Source organism: Haematobia irritans, chromosome 3 (genome assembly GCF_050003625.1).
Source record: "Haematobia irritans isolate KBUSLIRL chromosome 3, ASM5000362v1, whole genome shotgun sequence".
NCBI lineage: Eukaryota > Metazoa > Arthropoda > Insecta > Diptera > Muscidae > Haematobia > Haematobia irritans.
In genome coordinates this window covers 1,143,919-1,162,152 of record NC_134399.1, presented here as the reverse complement: position 1 = coordinate 1,162,152, position 18,234 = coordinate 1,143,919, and the positions used below count along the sequence as shown (strand labels likewise).

Genomic DNA, 18,234 nt, shown 5'->3' with positions numbered 1-18,234 from the left:
GCCAAACAGTGGAATCTTACGATACTTCTTTGTCATATAAAATGAAATATTAAAAAATTTTTTGGTGTAGAGACCAAATTTCTTTGGGTGATTAAGGTGATCACCCCACCTTAATCGGCTTGTTCTTAGATGTCTCCTTATTGATAAATATTGACCATAGGTAGAAAGCTTGAAAACTAATGAATTTTTTAGGTAACCAGTCCATCCCCCCAAAACTATGCTTTGCTTATTCATGCATAGACCAAGAGGCCTTCCATTACTTCTGTTTATCCCCTCATCATCCATCATGATTCACCATGGACTCCAATTCATTTACCTAATAGCCAATCAGTAATCCTTAGGTTAGCTTAGGTATAGTGGCAGCCTGTTTTTATAGGCTCACTTACACTTGTCCGTCTATTTCTCAATGACGGTTACCGACGAAAACATCAAAAAAATCCACAAAATGATTTCGAATGACCGTAAAATGAAGTTGATCGAGATAGCAGAGTCCTTAAAGATATCAAAGGAACGTGTTGGTCATATCATTCATCAATATTTGGATATGCGGAAGCTCTGTACAAAATGGGTGCCGCGCAAGCTCACATTTGACCAAAAACAACAACGTGTTGATGATTCTGAGCGGTGTTTGCAACTGTGGAAAGACTCAAAAGTCCGCTGGCAAAGTAATTGCCTCTGTTTTTTGGGATGCGCATAAAATAATTTTTACCGATTATCTTGAGAATGGAAAAATCATCAACAGTGACTATTATATGGCGTTATTGGAGCGTTTGAAGGTCGAAATCGCGGCAAAACGGCCCCATATGAAGAAGAAAAAAGTGTTGTTCCACCAAGACAACGCACCGTGCCACAAGTCATTGAGAACGATGGCAAAAATTAATGAATTGGGCTTCCAATTGCTTCCCCACCTACCGTATTCTCCAGATCTGGCCCCCAGCGACTTTTTCTTGTTCTCAGACCTCAAAAGGATGCACGCAGAGAAACAATTTGGCTGCAATGAAGAGGTGATCGCCGAAACTGAGGCCTATTTTGAGGCAAAACCGAAGGAGTACTACCAAAATGGTATCATAAAATTGGAAGCTCGTTATAATCGTTGTATCGCTCTTGAAGGGAACTATGTTGAATAATAAAAACGAATTTTGACAAAAAAATGTGTTTTTCTTTGTTAGACCGGGGACTTATCAGCCAACCTGTTACCTATGCCTCCTTACTGGGCTCGATTTATATGGAAATGGTCTGTGGGTCTTAACTATGTTATCATTCGCTCTCTATTAATATTTTGCATTCATATAAAGGACTAATGTCTGCATGGATCTCTTGCAAGGACCTTTTTGTTTTTTTATTTCTTGTCTGTGTGTATTTATATTCCATATTACATACCAAGTCCATGTAACCATTCCATTGTCTATTTTGGCACATATTTGCTGTAGGAAAATATCTATGCTAATATGGCTTTATGTTTTGCAAGCAGTGGTCTTTGTTAAGAGATCAATGTCAGGTGTAGACAATTTTTACTTGGAGCTATGTCGCCACTGATGCTGCTGATATCATTGCTTTTGTATACCCAAAGGTATCTTCTTCCAAAAAAAAAAGAAAAAACGAAAGGCATCTAACAGACCATTGACCAAAGCTCTATTCAACAAGCAAACGTTTCATATTTCCAGGTATTATTTAAAATATTTTATTTTTTCCTTTGGTTTCATTTATTGCCAGTATTCTTTTCTGCATAAAGCCAACTGACCCACTTTCCGTTTGTGGAGAGCTTTAACCCACAACAATGTAGATAAGGCTATGAGCTATACTCTGTGATCCCCAAAGCATTTTGTGATTCTAATGTTGGGGTTTTTTTGTTTTAAACATTTCGTTTCTTTTTTTCATAAAAAGTATAGCTAACTACCGGTGTTGTTCCCTCTAGCCAATAAGGTAGCTACTAGCCAGGGTTGCCATATTTTTGGAAAGAGATCTTGAATGTAAATGTAAAACAATTCTGAAGAGAGTTTGTTTGGATTTTTTTAAATGCTATAAAGCGTGAATCTTTCCCTCGACCTTTCAATTTTTATTCCTAACCACCCATTAGGTGAAGAATTGCGAAAGTAAAAAAACCTTTAATGCATTTTATTTCAAATAAATCTCATGGAAAATAAAATGGGGGATAAATAATACATTAAAGGCAACCAATGTCGGTTTTGTTTAAGGGTGCTCTACTGACAGTTTTTATATTAAAAGCTGTAACTTTAACAGTCTTAAACATTTTTTGTTATTTTCATTGCATCAAATAGACTGAAGCAGAGATTATAGGGATATAAAATGAAAATAAAAAATACAAGAGAAAAAACTCAATAAAATCCTTTTCTTATAACTGGGTGCTTAAATTTCCAAAGGTTTTAATTTCTAAAAGTAACCAAAATCTGCTAGTTGATAATACTGTATAGAGGTAGTTTAAATCTTATCCTTTACTTTTCTCCATATTCTCATTGTTCTTTTTCCATTGATAGGTAGGCTAAAAACTGTCTAAATAGACAAATGATTTAGCATAAGCATCCAGCTTTTATAGGTTTTCCAACTCGTATATTACCCCATATACTAAATATTGCATCAAACTGAAAAATGGTAATAGAATGTCGGAAATGTCAGGAGATGTATTGTGTAACTTGAAGGGTATTGTAATACTCGGATACTATCGTTAAGGTACAAGCAAAACAGAATCTTGCAAATCATTTGCAGGAGAAAGACTCATAAGAGAACATTTTACTTGGAATGGGCAAATGGGATATGTAGGTGGAAAAAGAAGGAAACAAGTTCACTACATTTTCGCAAATAAATAAGTAATGGCAAAAAGTGATAACACATACACACGCGCCATGTTCCTTTTGAAATTGTTGCCATTTTATATTAATTTAGAATAAAATTATTATTAATGAAATTTTTCAGTGAGTAACAACTAGAGGTCTGCATCGAATAACTTTTCACTACATGTATGCAATTCGCTGTCGAATATAGTACATACACTGTCTTTCCCTCAGAGCGCAAGTAGTGAAGCGAAGAGAACACTTGCTTGTCAAATACCACCAAGTACTTATCCGAAACAATATGTGTTCCGAAACAAAGGAACAATAAAAATGTAAGTACTTGACAAAAAGTACAACATGGATTCTCTTCACTTCACGTGGTACCACAAGTATTTCTCAGTTATGTGCGAAGCAAAACTTTCCATTATTATTAATCATAGTTTGCCGTTCTTTATAACAAACCAAAACTGATATTATGGAGAGTAACTGTTTTTTTTTTGTATTTCTGAAACTGCACGTAATACATGTAGTACTCTATGAAGTTTTGTTCTCGCAACATACTCGACGTGATCACTCTGAGTACACTTCAATAAGAGAGAAAGAGGAATATGTGTTTGTTGGTAGTGAAGACTCAGAGTAGCAACAAGAAGTTACTCGTGGCTTTTGGTGTTCATCAAAATGTGTACCAATAGTTTTGCGACTCTCTCAAATAGATGTACTCATGTAGCAAGTACACGTGTACTCTGCATTTACAAATGGAATTGTGCAGACCTCTAGTAACAGCAGAGTGGATTTTCTCACATGTTTCCGATTGAATAAAGTACTCAAGTTTGTTCATTACGTATTTTTTTTTTTTGATAGATCCTTCATTAGTATCTAAATGGTCTACCATTGTTGAGAATTGCTCTTTTGTTTAAAAATAGTTTATATTATTATTAATGGGAATGTGCTTAAATTTGTCCAAAAATGTTTGTGTGGTCCGCAAGTGGTTTTGTGTTTTATGTTTTCCTTCCTACCTAATTGAGATTTATTTTTCATAGAGATACTGTTTTTTTTTGTTGCTATTTATAATTATAATTAGATTTAAACTAATGGGTGAAAATAGTTTGGGCTTCATTAAATAACAACTAATTATAATCTATGAATATGTGACGATAGAAATGGCATGATGCCCATTGTTGTTATTAAATTCTTTGGTTATACATTTTTGTGGTGCATATTTTTAGGGGCTTTTTATACCCTCCACCATAGGATGGGGGTATATTAACTTTGTCATTCCGTTTGTAACACATCGAAATATTGCTCTAAGACCCCATAAAGTATGTATATTCTGGGTCGTGGAAAATTCTGAGTCTATCTGAGCATGTCCGTCCGTCCGTCTGTTGAAATCACGCTAACTTCCGAACGAAACAAGCTATCGACTTGAAACTTGGCACAAGTAGTTTTTATTGATGTAGGTCGGATGGTATTGCAAATGGGCCATATCGGTCCACTTTTACGTATAGCCCCCATATAAACGGACCACCAAATTTAGCTTGCGATTGCTCTAAAAGCAGCAAATTTCATCCGATCCGGCTGAAATTTGGTAAATGATGTTAGTATATGGTCTCTAACAACCATGCAAAAATTGGTCCATATCGGTCCACTTTTACGTATAGCCCCCATATAAACGGACCCCCAAATTTGGCTTGCGGAGCCTCTAAGAGAAGCAAATTTCATCCGATCCGGCTGAAATTTGGTACATGGTGTTAGTATATGGTCTCTAACAACCATGTAAAAATTGGTTCTCATCGCTCTATAATTATATATAGCCCCCATATAAACCGATCCCCCGATTAGGCTTGCGGAGCCTCTAAGAGAAGCAAATTTCATCCTATCGGGCTGAAATTTGGTACATGGTGTTAGTATAGGTCTCTAACAACCATACAAAAATTGGTCCATATCGGTCCATAATTATATATAGCCCCCATATAATCCGATCCCCAGATTTGACCTCCGGAGCCTCTTGGCAGACCAAAATTCATCTGATTCAGTTGAAATTTGATACGTGATGTTAATATATGGCTTCAAACACCCATGCAAAAATTGGTCGATATCGGTCCATAATTATATATAGGCCCCATATAAACTGATCCCCAGATTTGACCTCCGGAGCACCTTGGAAGAGCAAAATTCTTCCCATTCGGTTGAAATTTGGTACGTGATGTTAGTATATGGTATCCAACAATAATAATATATAGCTCCCATATAAACCGATCCGCAGATTTGACCTCCGGTGCCTTTTGGAGAAGCAAAATTCATCCGATCTGGTTGAAATTTGGTACGTGGTGGTAGTATATGATATTTAACAACCATGTGAGTTGAAATTTGTGGATGACAGTCTTTCGTAGAAGTTTCTACGCAATCCATGGTGGAGGGTACATAAGATTCGGCCTGGCCGAACTTACGGCCGTATATACTTGTTTTAATTGAAACAGAAATCAATCACAAAAATTAATAGTATAATTAATTTTTTAATTGGATCAATTAATTTTTTAATTGACCTTCTATTAATTTTTTAATAGATGCTATCATTTCTGTGATTGAAGAAGATTTCATGATTGAATCAGAAAAAAAATTTTTTTGTGTTGTAATTAAGCTTTACATAGAATCGGCCAGCTCTGAATGGTTAGGGCCAGCCTTAGCACCTGCTATACCACAATAGATAAAATTGTCTAAGTGAGCCTAAAATAACGCCCTGTCACTGTACTTAGTCTAAACCAGCTTAAGTTTAAAGCTGGGTGGCTCCTTAAAAATATCCTTATTTTAAAGAAGCCGCGTCTTAGGCCCACAATCGCTACCAATCTCTTTATGACGAGGTCAAAAATTTTTGGATCCATTAACTGATGCCACAGCAGCTAAAACTTTCTTAGTTTTCTATTTGTGTGTGTGTGTGTTTTTTTTTTTTTTTTGTATATATACTGAAAGAAGAGTTTTCTTTTCCGAGGAATGAATTTCTAAATAATCGAAGATTTCTTTGAGAAGATTTCTTTAAGAACAAATAAAAAAAGCTTAGAGACAATCATTAACTCCTTTGTCATAAATTTACATTTTCCATTTAATTAGTTTGGATTTAAATGAATGTCCCAATTCACCAATATTGATTATAGTGATGAATTTATGCTTTTTTATATTAGTCATAGTTATTTTCCAAAAACTATTTACAAAAACTGTTTACAAAAACTGAACAAAATATTTTCAAAATTTCCGTAGGGAAAATATAATGGAATTTTCCTGGTATAAATTTTCATCATTGAATTTCTATTCATTTCGATGAAAATTCGATTAGCTATTCCTGCATGCTATCATGTAATTATATCGTTACATTTTATGTAGCATACATTCGGGAGGGAGTTTTGTGTACTAATCTATACCACCACCCTCTGCTTCATTGAAATATTATAATCAATTAATTTTGCAATGAATTGATGGATTTGCATTTCAAATTATCCAAAATATCTTCGCCGATTGTTATCTTCAATACAATGGAAAAATATTTTGTTGAACATGCATCATGCAGTCTTGCATTAATATCGAGATTTTGCATAATTATTGAGATAATTAATAGTAAACTCGTAAATTATTTAATACTTAACATAATGTATAGATTATGGGAGAAAGAGAAAAGCAATAAAACACGTTCTTTTGTGGCTAAACGAAACATTTGCACATATGTTATATATATATATATATATATATATATATATATATATATATATATATATATATATATATATATATATATATATATATATATATATATATATATATATATATATATATATATATATATATATATATATATATATATATATATATATATATATATATATATATATATATATATATATATATATATATATATTAGCCTGAATCAAAGAATAAAATTTGATATAATAAAACAAGAAAAAAAAATTAATTAAAAAATTAAAATGACGGTGGCAAAGGAAAAGAGATATGTTTGTATGAATTTATTTCGGCATAAGCCGGCTATCATGCAAAACCTTTTTCCGGAAGGTTCAAGTGTGGTTTACTTTTGGGTTTAGTGAACTGCCTGAATTTAGTCTAATAATTGGATTATAGTTTTGCTGCAAGTAGAGGATGCTGATGAGGAATGTGGTAATTCCGAAACGTGCGTCCATCCAGCCATCGTGCATTCTATAGGGCTTTGCCCAAATAAATTTGACAACATTATATTCCTCTGTTGGTTAAGCTACACTTGTAGTTTACTCAATGCATGGTTTTAAGCTGAAATCAAAAAAACTACAACAATGACAAAAAAAAAAAAACTAATTAGACACAATACCTAATATTTTTATACAACAAACTCCCCCTTGCCTTCCTTTAGAGTGATGTACACGCAAAAAAAAACAAATTATCTCTAAGACGAAATTTTAGACAAGAGCAATAAAACCCGAATTTATGGTAAGTGGTTCAACGATTTTCTTCATTTTTTATTTAATTTAAATGAAAATGTTTTAGAGACATCCGAAAACTTCGATCGTCTAAAATTGCGTCCCTCAGAAAAAAAAACTCTCCTTTAATTATAACCATTATATAATTCTTGACGAAATTGTATTTTCTGTTTCATTACTTACCTGCACGATTTTTGCATAACCTCCGCCCGGTTATACCCACTAATCTTACAAAAGGATTCATTGCAATATACGATAGGGAAATCCACAATTTGGGCATTGGCTAATAGAAATGAACTATCCGCTGCAAATATAGAATAAAAGAAATGACAATTAACTATAATGTTCTGCATATATTTATTTTTTTTCTACTAATAAATATTTTGTATTTGGAATTTAAATTGTTTTGTAACAAAATTAAAACTTTATTGTAAAGGGTGATTCTTTTGAGGTTAGGATTTTCATGCATTAGTATTTGACAGATCACGTGGGATTTCAGACATGGTGTCAAAGAGAAAGATGCTCAGTATGCTTTGACATTTCATCATGAATAGCCGAACGATCTGCCACAACGTCGAATTTTCAGTGAATGGGCCCTAGAAAAGTTGGCAGAAAATCCGCTTTTTTATCGACAAATTTTGTTCAGCGATGAGGCTCATTTCTGGTTGAATGGCTACGTAAATAAGCAAAATTGCCGCATTTGGAGTGAAGAGCAACCAGAAGCCGTTCAAGAACTGCCCATGCATCCCGAAAAATGCACTGTTTGGTGTGGTTTGTACGCTGGTGGAATCATTGGACCGTATTTTTTCAAAGATGCTGTTGGACGCAACGTTACGGTGAATGGCGATCGCTATCGTTCGATGCTAACAAACTTTTTGTTGCCAAAAATGGAAGAACTGAACTTGGTTGACATGTGGTTTCAACAAGATGGCGCTACATGCCACACAGCTCGCGATTCTATGGCCATTTTGAGGGAAAACTTCGGAGAACAATTCATCTCAAGAAATGGACCGGTAAGTTGGCCACCAAGATCATGCGATTTGACGCCTTTAGACTATTTTTTGTGGGGCTACGTCAAGTCTAAAGTCTACAGAAATAAGCCAGCAACTATTCCAGCCTTGGAAGACAACATTTCCAAAGAAATTCGGGCTATTCCGGCCGAAATGCTCGAAAAAGTTGCCCAAAATTGGACTTTCCGAATGGACCACCTAAGACGCAGCCGCGGTCAACATTTAAATGAAATTATCTTCAAAAAGTAAATGTCATGGACCAATCTAACGTTTCAAATAAAGAACCGATGAGATTTTGCAAATTTTATGCGTTTTTTTTAAAAAAAAAGTTATCAAGCTCTTAACAAATCACCCTTTAGTTTTGTGGTATAAAGTTTCAAGAGTAATTTTTCCTTGTAGTTTTTTTTTGTTTCGCCTTATAAGTTAAACACATTTCATTGTTAATGCATTTATTTGCAGATATACATCCATTACATTCTTCTCAATAGATGAAATTGTAAGTTTTATCTGCATGGGAAAACTTTAGCCTTTTTCTTATATTTAATGCTTGAAGTCATTTTGCTCTAACAAGACCAACATTGGGATAAGAAAGGAAAAGTTTAAGCAACAAAACTTAAAACATGAATATTTTGTTCTCATGCACTGAAAGAAAATAATACAGTAGTTTGACATTAAAGAAACTTTTGGAAAATTCTAAGTCAAAATTAGAAATATTCATTAAATCATGGAAAAGAAATCTCCGAAAATTGTATTATTATTCAAATAACTTTCAGTTCATTTAATTGAATCTTCTAGAGTTAGAAATATTTGTTCTTCTTTTATTACAGAAATTGATTAGAATTTTTCCTTTAATGTAGTTAAATAAAAATCTATTCTCTGAAATCCATCTGCTGTCACCTGTCATATCCTCCAAATACCTTTTCATTTTCAATTTCTAGATTGATCATAGCAAATAGATACCTTCGTCCAATCCAAATATCCTATGGCTGTTGAATAAAATAATCAATAAAATTGTTGAAACATCCAAAGATAAAGAACGCATCAGGAAAATTGAGACAAATTCTTTGGTAGGCCAAATGGCAATAGAGGGGCTGTTTGTGATGTATTCGGTAAATCATCAATCAACTGCAAAATTTTCTCCATGGAAAGATGCCAATAACACGGACAGAATAACATTAAAACTAAAGCTGACATTAGCCTAGGCTAAACAGCGGAGATCTAAAGAAATGTTCTTTTGATACACCTTATGGATCATCATTTTTAAGGATATTAACTACACCAGAAAGATTGACACTTGAATACAAGCGTGAATACCGAAAACTGATACAAAATTTATACTCCAATGAAGATTGAAGAACAAAAAACATTGGAATAACAGCTGTGTGTATTATGGGAAAAAAGGCAATGCTAATTACGAAAGAAAAAACTCAATGAGGTTTATGGAATGAAGGTAAAATTAAATAGCATAGACTAAAGCTACCACCGTGGTGCAATGGTTAGCATGCCCGCATCGCATACACAAGGTCGTGGGTTCGATTCCTGCTTCGACCGAACACCAAAAAGTTTTTCAGCGGTGGATTATCCCACCTTAGTAATGCTGGTGACATTTCTGAGTGTTTCAAAGCTTCTCTTGAGTGGTTTCAATGCAATGTGGAACGCCGTTCGGACTCGGCTATAAAAAGGAGGTCCCTTGTCATTGAGCTTAACATGGAATCGGGCAGCACTCAGTGATAAGAGAGAAGTGGTATCACAATGGACTGAATAGTCTAAGTGAGCCTGATACATCGGGCTGCCACCTAACCTAACCTAACCTAAAGCTATGGTCACACTAGGCAAATATTTGACCAAAATGAGTGTCAAACATTTTTCTAGAACCATTTTCCAAATATCTAAATACGGTTATTGGAAAATAATCCTACCATGATGTTATATATCCAATATGAGCTAAATATATTTTTTGGTTCGGCTGTGGCGACGGATTCTTTTTTGCTTCCTGTGAAATATTTGCCCAGTGTAACCATAGCATAAGTCATTTTGGAAGAGATCATGGAGGTCTAAAGACATGTAAAGGTGTATGCAATTTGAATATATTATTAGTGAAAAGATCCCTATTGTTTCATATAAACTAAATCTTTCCCACAAAATTTTTAAAATTTCATTGCATACTTTTGGGAGTGCGAAAATTTGGTAAAGTCTTGAGAGGGATGCACATGTAGTGCAGCTAAATTGGTATCAGTTTCACATTTAATTTTTTTTGGGATAGGAAAAATATATCTTGTCTGTTTTCATTAAAGTTTTAGCTCGTTATGAAGAGCTATAACTATATTGCATACTTTGAGAAGTGAGAAACCTACATAACTAAATTGTCAAAGAATTGCGAAAGAGAATTAGTTTTCTTTTTATTTAACTCTTGTGCACTCCTTGGGTCAATTTAACCCAACTTTGATTTTAAAATGTAATTTTTATTCCTATAGTTAATGGATATTTTTTTGAAACTTTTATTTATCCATTACAGGGACGAAAAGCACGTTTTTAGAAGATAATAATAAAAATAAAATATTTCCATAATCCGCTATAATAATCCGCACGTAGAAAGGGCACTTATCCAAGGAATGCACAAGGGTTAAATATTCCATAATTTTTTTTTATATGAGCTAAACTCTTCCCATAATATTCTTCAAATGTCATTGCATACTTTTGAGAGTAAGAAAATTTTGTAAATTCATGAGAGGGATCTACATGTGCAGCTAAATTGGTAACAGTTTCATTGTTAATATTTTTCTGGAATAAGAAGGGAATATGTCGTTTGTTTTCGTAAAATTTTAGCTCCTTATGAAGCATTATAACTTTATTGCATACTTTTAGGAGTGAAAAACTACATAACTAAATTGTCAAAGATTGCGAAAGTGAATTATTTTTCTAGTTGTTTATATATTTTTGAATGAAGTTAAAATGTTCCATAAAAGACTTAAAATTTAATTGCTTACTTTAAGGGGTAAGAAAATAATTTAAATTCATGACAGGGATCTAAAGGGTGATTCTTTTGAGGTTAGGATTTTCATGCATTAGTATTTGACAGATCACGTGGGATTTCAGACATGGTGTCAAAGAGAAAGATGCTCAGTATGCTTTGACATTTCATCATGAATAGACTTACTAACGAGCCACAACGTCGAATTTTCAGTGAATGGGCCCTAGAAAAGTTGGCAGAAAATCCGCTTTTTTATCGACAAATTTTGTTCAGCGATGAGGCTCATTTCTGGTTGAATGGCTACGTAAATAAGCAAAATTGCCGCATTTGGAGTGAAGAGCAACCAGAAGCCGTTCAAGAACTGCCCATGCATCCCGAAAAATGCACTGTTTGGTGTGGTTTGTACGCTGGTGGAATCATTGGACCGTATTTTTTCAAAGATGCTGTTGGACGCAACGTTACGGTGAATGGCGATCGCTATCGTTCGATGCTAACAAACTTTTTGTTGCCAAAAATGGAAGAACTGAACTTGGTTGACATGTGGTTTCAACAAGATGGCGCTACATGCCACACAGCTCGCGATTCTATGGCCATTTTGAGGGAAAACTTCGGAGAACAATTCATCTCAAGAAATTGACCGGTAAGTTGGCCACCAAGATCATGCGATTTGACGCCTTTAGACTATTTTTTGTGGGGCTACGTCAAGTCTAAAGTCTACAGAAATAAGCCAGCAACTATTCCAGCTTTGGAAGACAACATTTCCGAAGAAATTCGGGCTATTCCGGCCGAAATGCTCGAAAAAGTTGCCCAAAATTGGACTTTCCGAATGGACCACCTAAGACGCAGCCGCGGTCAACATTTAAATGAAATTATCTTCAAAAAGTAAATGTCATGGACCAATCTAACGTTTCAAATAAAGAACCGATGATATTTTGCAAATTTTATGCGTTTTTTTTTTAAAAAAAAAGTTATCAAGCTCTTAACAAATCACCCTTTACATGTGTAGCTAATCAGGTACAAAATGCACTCTTAATTTTTTTCTGGAATAGAAAAGGAACATCCTGTTTGTTTTCATTAAAATTTTGCTATTTATAACTTATTGCATACATTTAGGAATGAGAAATCCACATAAACATTTTTCAAAGAAAAGCGAAAGTGTATTATTTTCATTTTATTTATGGACGAATGAAGTAAGGGATTTGATCAAATGAGTTTTTGAAAAGAAAATGCTAAATACAAATGTAAGCACGCCTAACTATACATTATTCAGTATCTGGCGAGTGGATATTTCCATAATCTTCAGAAGGATGGATTATGATTCGGTTTGGGTCCTACATATTAATCTATTCACCAGCTCTTCATATAACGGGCGCTTCCATTTCAGCCTTCTCCTGAATATAACAGGTTGGCTGATAAGTCCCCGGTCTAACAAAGAAAAACACATTTTTTTTGTGTCAAAATTAGTTTTTATTATTCAACATAGTTCCCTTCAAGAGCGATACAACGATTATAACGACCTTCCAATTTTTGGTACCATTTTGGTAGTACTCCTTCGGTTTTGCCTCAAAATAGGCCTCAGTTTCGGCGATCGCCTCTTCATTGCAGCCAAATTTTTTCCCTGCGAGCATCCTTTTGAGGTCTGAGAATAAGAAAAAGTTGCTGGGGGCCAGATCTGGAGAATACGGTGGGCGGGGTAGCAATTCGAAGCCAAATTCATGAATTTTTGCCATCGTTCTCAATGACTGGTGGCACGGTGCGTTGCCTTTGTGGAACAACACTTTTTTCTTCTTCTCATATGGGGCCGTTTTGCCGCGATTTTGACCTTCAAACGCTCCAATAACGCTCCAATAGTCACTCTTGATGGTTTTTCTCTTCTCAAGATAATCGATAAAAATTATTCCATGCGCATCCCAAAAAAACAGAGGCCATTACTTTACCAGCGGACTTTTGAGTCTTTCCACGCTTCGGAGACCGGTCACCGGTCGCTGTCCACTCAGCCGACTGTCGATTGGACTCAGGAGTGTAGTGATGGAGTCATGTTTCATCCATTGTCACATATCGACGGAAAAACTCGGGTGTATTACGAGTTAACATCTGCAAACACCGCTCAGAATCATCTACACGTTGTTGTTTTTGGTCAAATGTGAGGTCGGCACCCATTTTGCACAGAGCTTCCGCATATCCAAATATTGATGAATGATATGACCAACACATTCCTTTGATATCTTTAAGGTCTCTGCTATCTCGATCAACTTCATTTTACGGTCATTCAAAATCATTTTGTGGATTTTTTTGATGTTTTCGTGGGTAACCACCTCTTTCGGGCGTCCACTGCGTTCACCGTCCTCCGTGCTTATTTCACCACGTTTGAATTTTTCATACCAATCAATTATTGTTGATTTCCCTGGGGCAGAGTCCGGAAACTCATTATCAAGCCAAGTTTTTGCTTCCACCGTATTTTTTCCCTTCAGAAAAAAACAGTATTTTATCAAAACACGAAATTCCTTTTTTTCCATTTTTTCACAATAACAAAAGTTGCTTCACAAAAGACGCTCTATCTCACAAACTAATTGACTTATTTGAAGGTTGGTACTATATAATAATAATATGCATTTAATACTAGCGACGCCATCTATGTGTCAGACCGGGGACTTATCAGCCAACCTGCTACAATATCATTTAATAGGCAACGTCTATTCTATAAGCATTTCTATGAATATTGTTTGCTTTTCTTTTCTACTTTGACTGTATAATGTGCAATGTCCTCAAATTTAACAAATTTCGAAGAAATTAGTTTATATTAATGGGAGTAAACGTTAATGTTTTGTAGTAAAATGCTGCTGCAATTCTTTCAAAATGTTTCGTTGATGGAATAGAAAATACTTTTGTTCAGTAGTAACGTCCGGGATAGGCTTTAAATATAACATAATTTTGAATAGGATTGAATAAAAACAAGTACATAGGATATTTGTCCAACCTTGACAACTCACGGTCTAACACCAATTTATTGACCTTTAAATGTCTAATTTCTTTCACTGTAATCCAATAATTTAGTAGCCACGTTATTGATTTTTGCAAAATTAAAAGGATTTATGTAGTTAATATGCTAATGTCCTTCTAAAACTTGAGTTACCTTTTTCTAGCTAAAATCTTTTCTTTGACTCCATTTTTTTCACGCTTTCTTTTTCTCAGTAATCAACAATAAAAATTGATTAAGTATTCAGCAACAGCGATGCTAAATCAACTTGTGACCTGTTCACAGAAAATTGAAATGTCACTGGTATCTGAAGGAGTGTGCTTCTGGCTTAAATATTGCAAGTGAATGGAATACTAAATAGAATGTTATGTCCAACATAGAATTGATAATAAGGATTTATGGATGTTCTTGAGAAATACTGAATTCGGGGCAAAATTTCGCATTGTTTGATGTGACAACATGTATTTCAATTTATAATTAATATTAATTGAGTTGAATTTTATCTCATTAGTACAATGGCAGACACTGACAAATACCTAAACTTTGTCTATGGTAAAACCTCAAAGAAATCTCTTCAATACAAAAAGCCTTGTTATATGAATTTATATCGAATAAGGAAACTTTCCTTATTTGATATGAAAATGAATCCAACACCATTCACTGATAAAGGAAGAAGTTTCCATTTCTTCATCCTTCTGCGATGTCTCTGGGAAATATGAATGCATAGGTTTCCAGCAAAAAAATGGAAGTTGATCTAAAGGCACAACTTTAAAAGCATTTCCGAAAATGTCCACCCAAAGATGTTCTTTAGTTTAATTGCACAGGAAATTATTTTGATTAAATTTTTTGCAATGCGATTTTTTTTTCAAATTTTTAACGACGAGATAGACACATGGTGTCTTTGGCAAAAATGCTCAGGGTGGGCTCCTGAGTCGATATAGCCATGTCCGTCTGTCCGTCTGTCCGTCTGTCCGTGAACACATTTTTGTAATCAAAGTCTAGGTCGCAGTTTTAGTCCAATCGACTTCAAATTTGGCACAAGTATGTGTTTTGGCTTAGAATAGATCCCTATTGATTTTGGAAGAAATCGGTTCAGATTTAGATATAGCTCCCATATATATATTTCGCCCGATATGGACTTATATGGCCCCAAAAGCCAGATTTTCACCCTAATTTGCTTAAAATTTTGCACAAGAAGAACAATTAGCACTATAGTAAAGTGTGCCAAATTTTATTGAAATCGGTTCAGATTTAGATATAGCTCCCATATATATCTTTCGCCCGATATGGACTAATACTGTCCCAGAAGCCAGAGTTTTACCCCAATTTGGTTGAAATTTTGCACAGGGAGTAGAATTAGCATTGTAGCTATGCGTGCCAAATTTGGTTGAAATCGGTTCAGATTTAGATATAGCTCCCATATATAGCTTTCGCCCGATTTACACTCATATGACCACAGAGCCCATTTTTTGCTTTGATTTAGTTGACATTTTGCACAGGGAGTAGAATTAGCATTGTAGCTATGCGTGCCAAATTTGGTTGAAATCGGTTCAGATTTAGATATAGCTCCCATATATAGCTTTCGCCCGATTTACACTCATATGACCACAGAGGCCAATTTTTAACTCCGATTTTGTTGAAATTTTGCACAGGGAGTAGAATTAGCATTGTTGCTATGCGTGCCAAATTTGGTTGAAATCGGTCCAGATTTAGATATAGCTCCCATATATACGTTTTTCTGATTTCGACAAAAATGGTCAAAATACCAACATTTTCCTTCTAAAATCGCCACTGCTTAGTCGAAATGTTGTAAAAATGACTCTAATTTTCCTAAACTTCTAATACATATATATCGAGCGATAAATCATAAATAAACTTTTTCGAAGTTTCCTTAAAATTACTTCAGATTTAAACGTTTCCCATATTTTTTTACTAACATTGTGTTCCACCCTAGTGCATTAGCCGACTTAAATTTTGAGTCTATAGATTTTGTAGAAGTCTATCAAATTCTGTCCAGATCGAGTGATATTTAAATGTATGTATTTGGGAAAAACCTTTATATATAGCCCCCAACACATTTAACGGATGTGATATGGTATCGAAAATTTCGATGTACAAAGTGGTGCAGGGTATAATATAGTCGGCCCCGCCCGACTTTAGACTTTCCTTACTTGTTGTTTGTTCAAAAATTTTAAAACCAAATTAAAAATTAATATTACTATACAAATTATTTAAATTTTGTTATAAACAAGTGAGTAAAGTAGAAAGTCGGGCGGGGCCGACTATATCATACCCTAAATCACCCCTACAGAATTAGTAAACATAGGCATTTGTGGGGTATCATTGGTATAGGTTTTGGTGAACATAACGGGGGGTACATGTTTATGGGTGTCCTGTCACAATCTGAGCAGAAATGTCTTATATTAGGAGCTATAGTTTATTTTGCATCAAAAGAGTTAGTACGCCACTAATATTGAGTCCATTATTAAAAAAGAGGAAATCGGTCAATTAGTTGGGTAATAAATCCAAATTTCTGCAAATAGGGCAATAGATTTATGTAAGAGCTATATGTAAGTCTAAATACGATCAGCTAGTACATCAAAATTTGAATAACATAGGTTAATAAATAAGAGTATTATGGCCAAATATGACAAAATCGAGCGATGCATATATATGGGACCTATATCTAAATCTGAACCAATTTGTATTATATTTTGCAGGTATGATTGATACCAGAGAAGGTCACTTTGTGTAAAATTTGAGTACGATCAGTTAATAAATGAGGCCCCTATGGTCAAAAATAAGGTTATTAGGGGCAAATTTTTCAAAATCGGGCGATACATATATATGGGAGCTATATCTAAAATTTGAACCGATTTCGATGAAATTTTGCACATACAGTAAGTGCTAGAGAGGATTAGATTTAGCCATTCTTGGTTACGATCGGTTGATAAATAAGGGTTTTACGGCCAAATTTGGCAAAATCGGGCGATACATATATATGAGAGCTATATCTAAATCTGAACCGATTTCGAGCTATAGAAGATTACATTTAGCCAACTTTGAGTACGATCGATTGATAAATAAGCGGTTTACGGCCAAATTTGACCAAATCGGGCGATACATATATAAATGGGAGCTATATCTAAATCTGAACCGATTTCGATGAAATTTCGCACATACAGTTAGAGCTATAGAAGATTACATTTAGTCAACTATGAGTACGATCGGTTGATAAATAAGGGGTTTACGGCCAAATTTGACCAAATCGGGCGATACATATATGGGAGCTATATCTAAATCTGAACCGATTTCGATGAAATTTTGCAGACTTAAAGGGTGATGAAAAAGTTTACTATGTGCAAAATTTGATGACGATCGGTTTGTAAAAAAGCGCAACGTGACTCCATTTGTCGAAATCGGGCGATACATATATATGGGAGCTATATCTAAATTTGATCCGATTTCAAATTCAATAGCGTTCGTCCTTGTGCCCAAAAAACACCCTCTACCAAATTTCATCCAATACGGTGATAATTGCGACCGGAATCCTGTGAACAACAAATACATGGACAGACGAGCTATAGAAGATTACATTTAGCCAACTTTGAGTACGATCGGTTGATAAATAAGCGGTTTACGGCCAAATTTGACCAAATCGGCCGATACATATATATGGGAGCTATATCTAAATCTGAACCGATTTCGATGAAATTTCGCACATATAGTTAGAGCTATAGAAGATTACATTTAGCCAACTATGAGTACGATTGGTTGATAAATAAGGGGTTTACGGCCAAATTTGACCAAATCGGCGATACATATATATAGGAGCTATATCTAAATCTGAACCGATTTCGAGCTATAGAAGATTACATTTAGCCAACTTTGAGTACGATCGGTTGATAAATAAGCGGTTTACGGCCAAATTTGACCAAATCGGGTGATACATATATATGGGAGCTATATCTAAATCTGAACCGATTTCGATGAAATTTTGCACACTTGACTATACTACTAATTGTACTCCTAG

The 18,234-nt window shown here is 34.6% G+C and overlaps 1 protein-coding gene and 1 long non-coding RNA gene across 6 annotated transcripts in view; one reads left to right on the top strand and one right to left on the bottom strand.

Moving 5' to 3' along the window:
* The window catches only part of eag (potassium voltage-gated channel protein ether a go-go), a 204,109-nt gene that overhangs the window by 83,749 nt on the left and 102,126 nt on the right, over positions 1-18,234 (bottom strand). For all 5 annotated transcript variants that reach the window (XM_075299102.1, XM_075299104.1, XM_075299105.1 and 2 more), the window contains one exon: positions 7,427-7,547. In XM_075299102.1, coding sequence (XP_075155217.1) covers positions 7,427-7,547 — 121 coding nt within the window. The remainder of the gene's footprint in view (positions 1-7,426; positions 7,548-18,234) is intronic.
* LOC142228622 (uncharacterized) overlaps positions 1-18,234 on the top strand; it is a 288,986-nt gene that overhangs the window by 251,727 nt on the left and 19,025 nt on the right. The window lies entirely within an intron of this gene.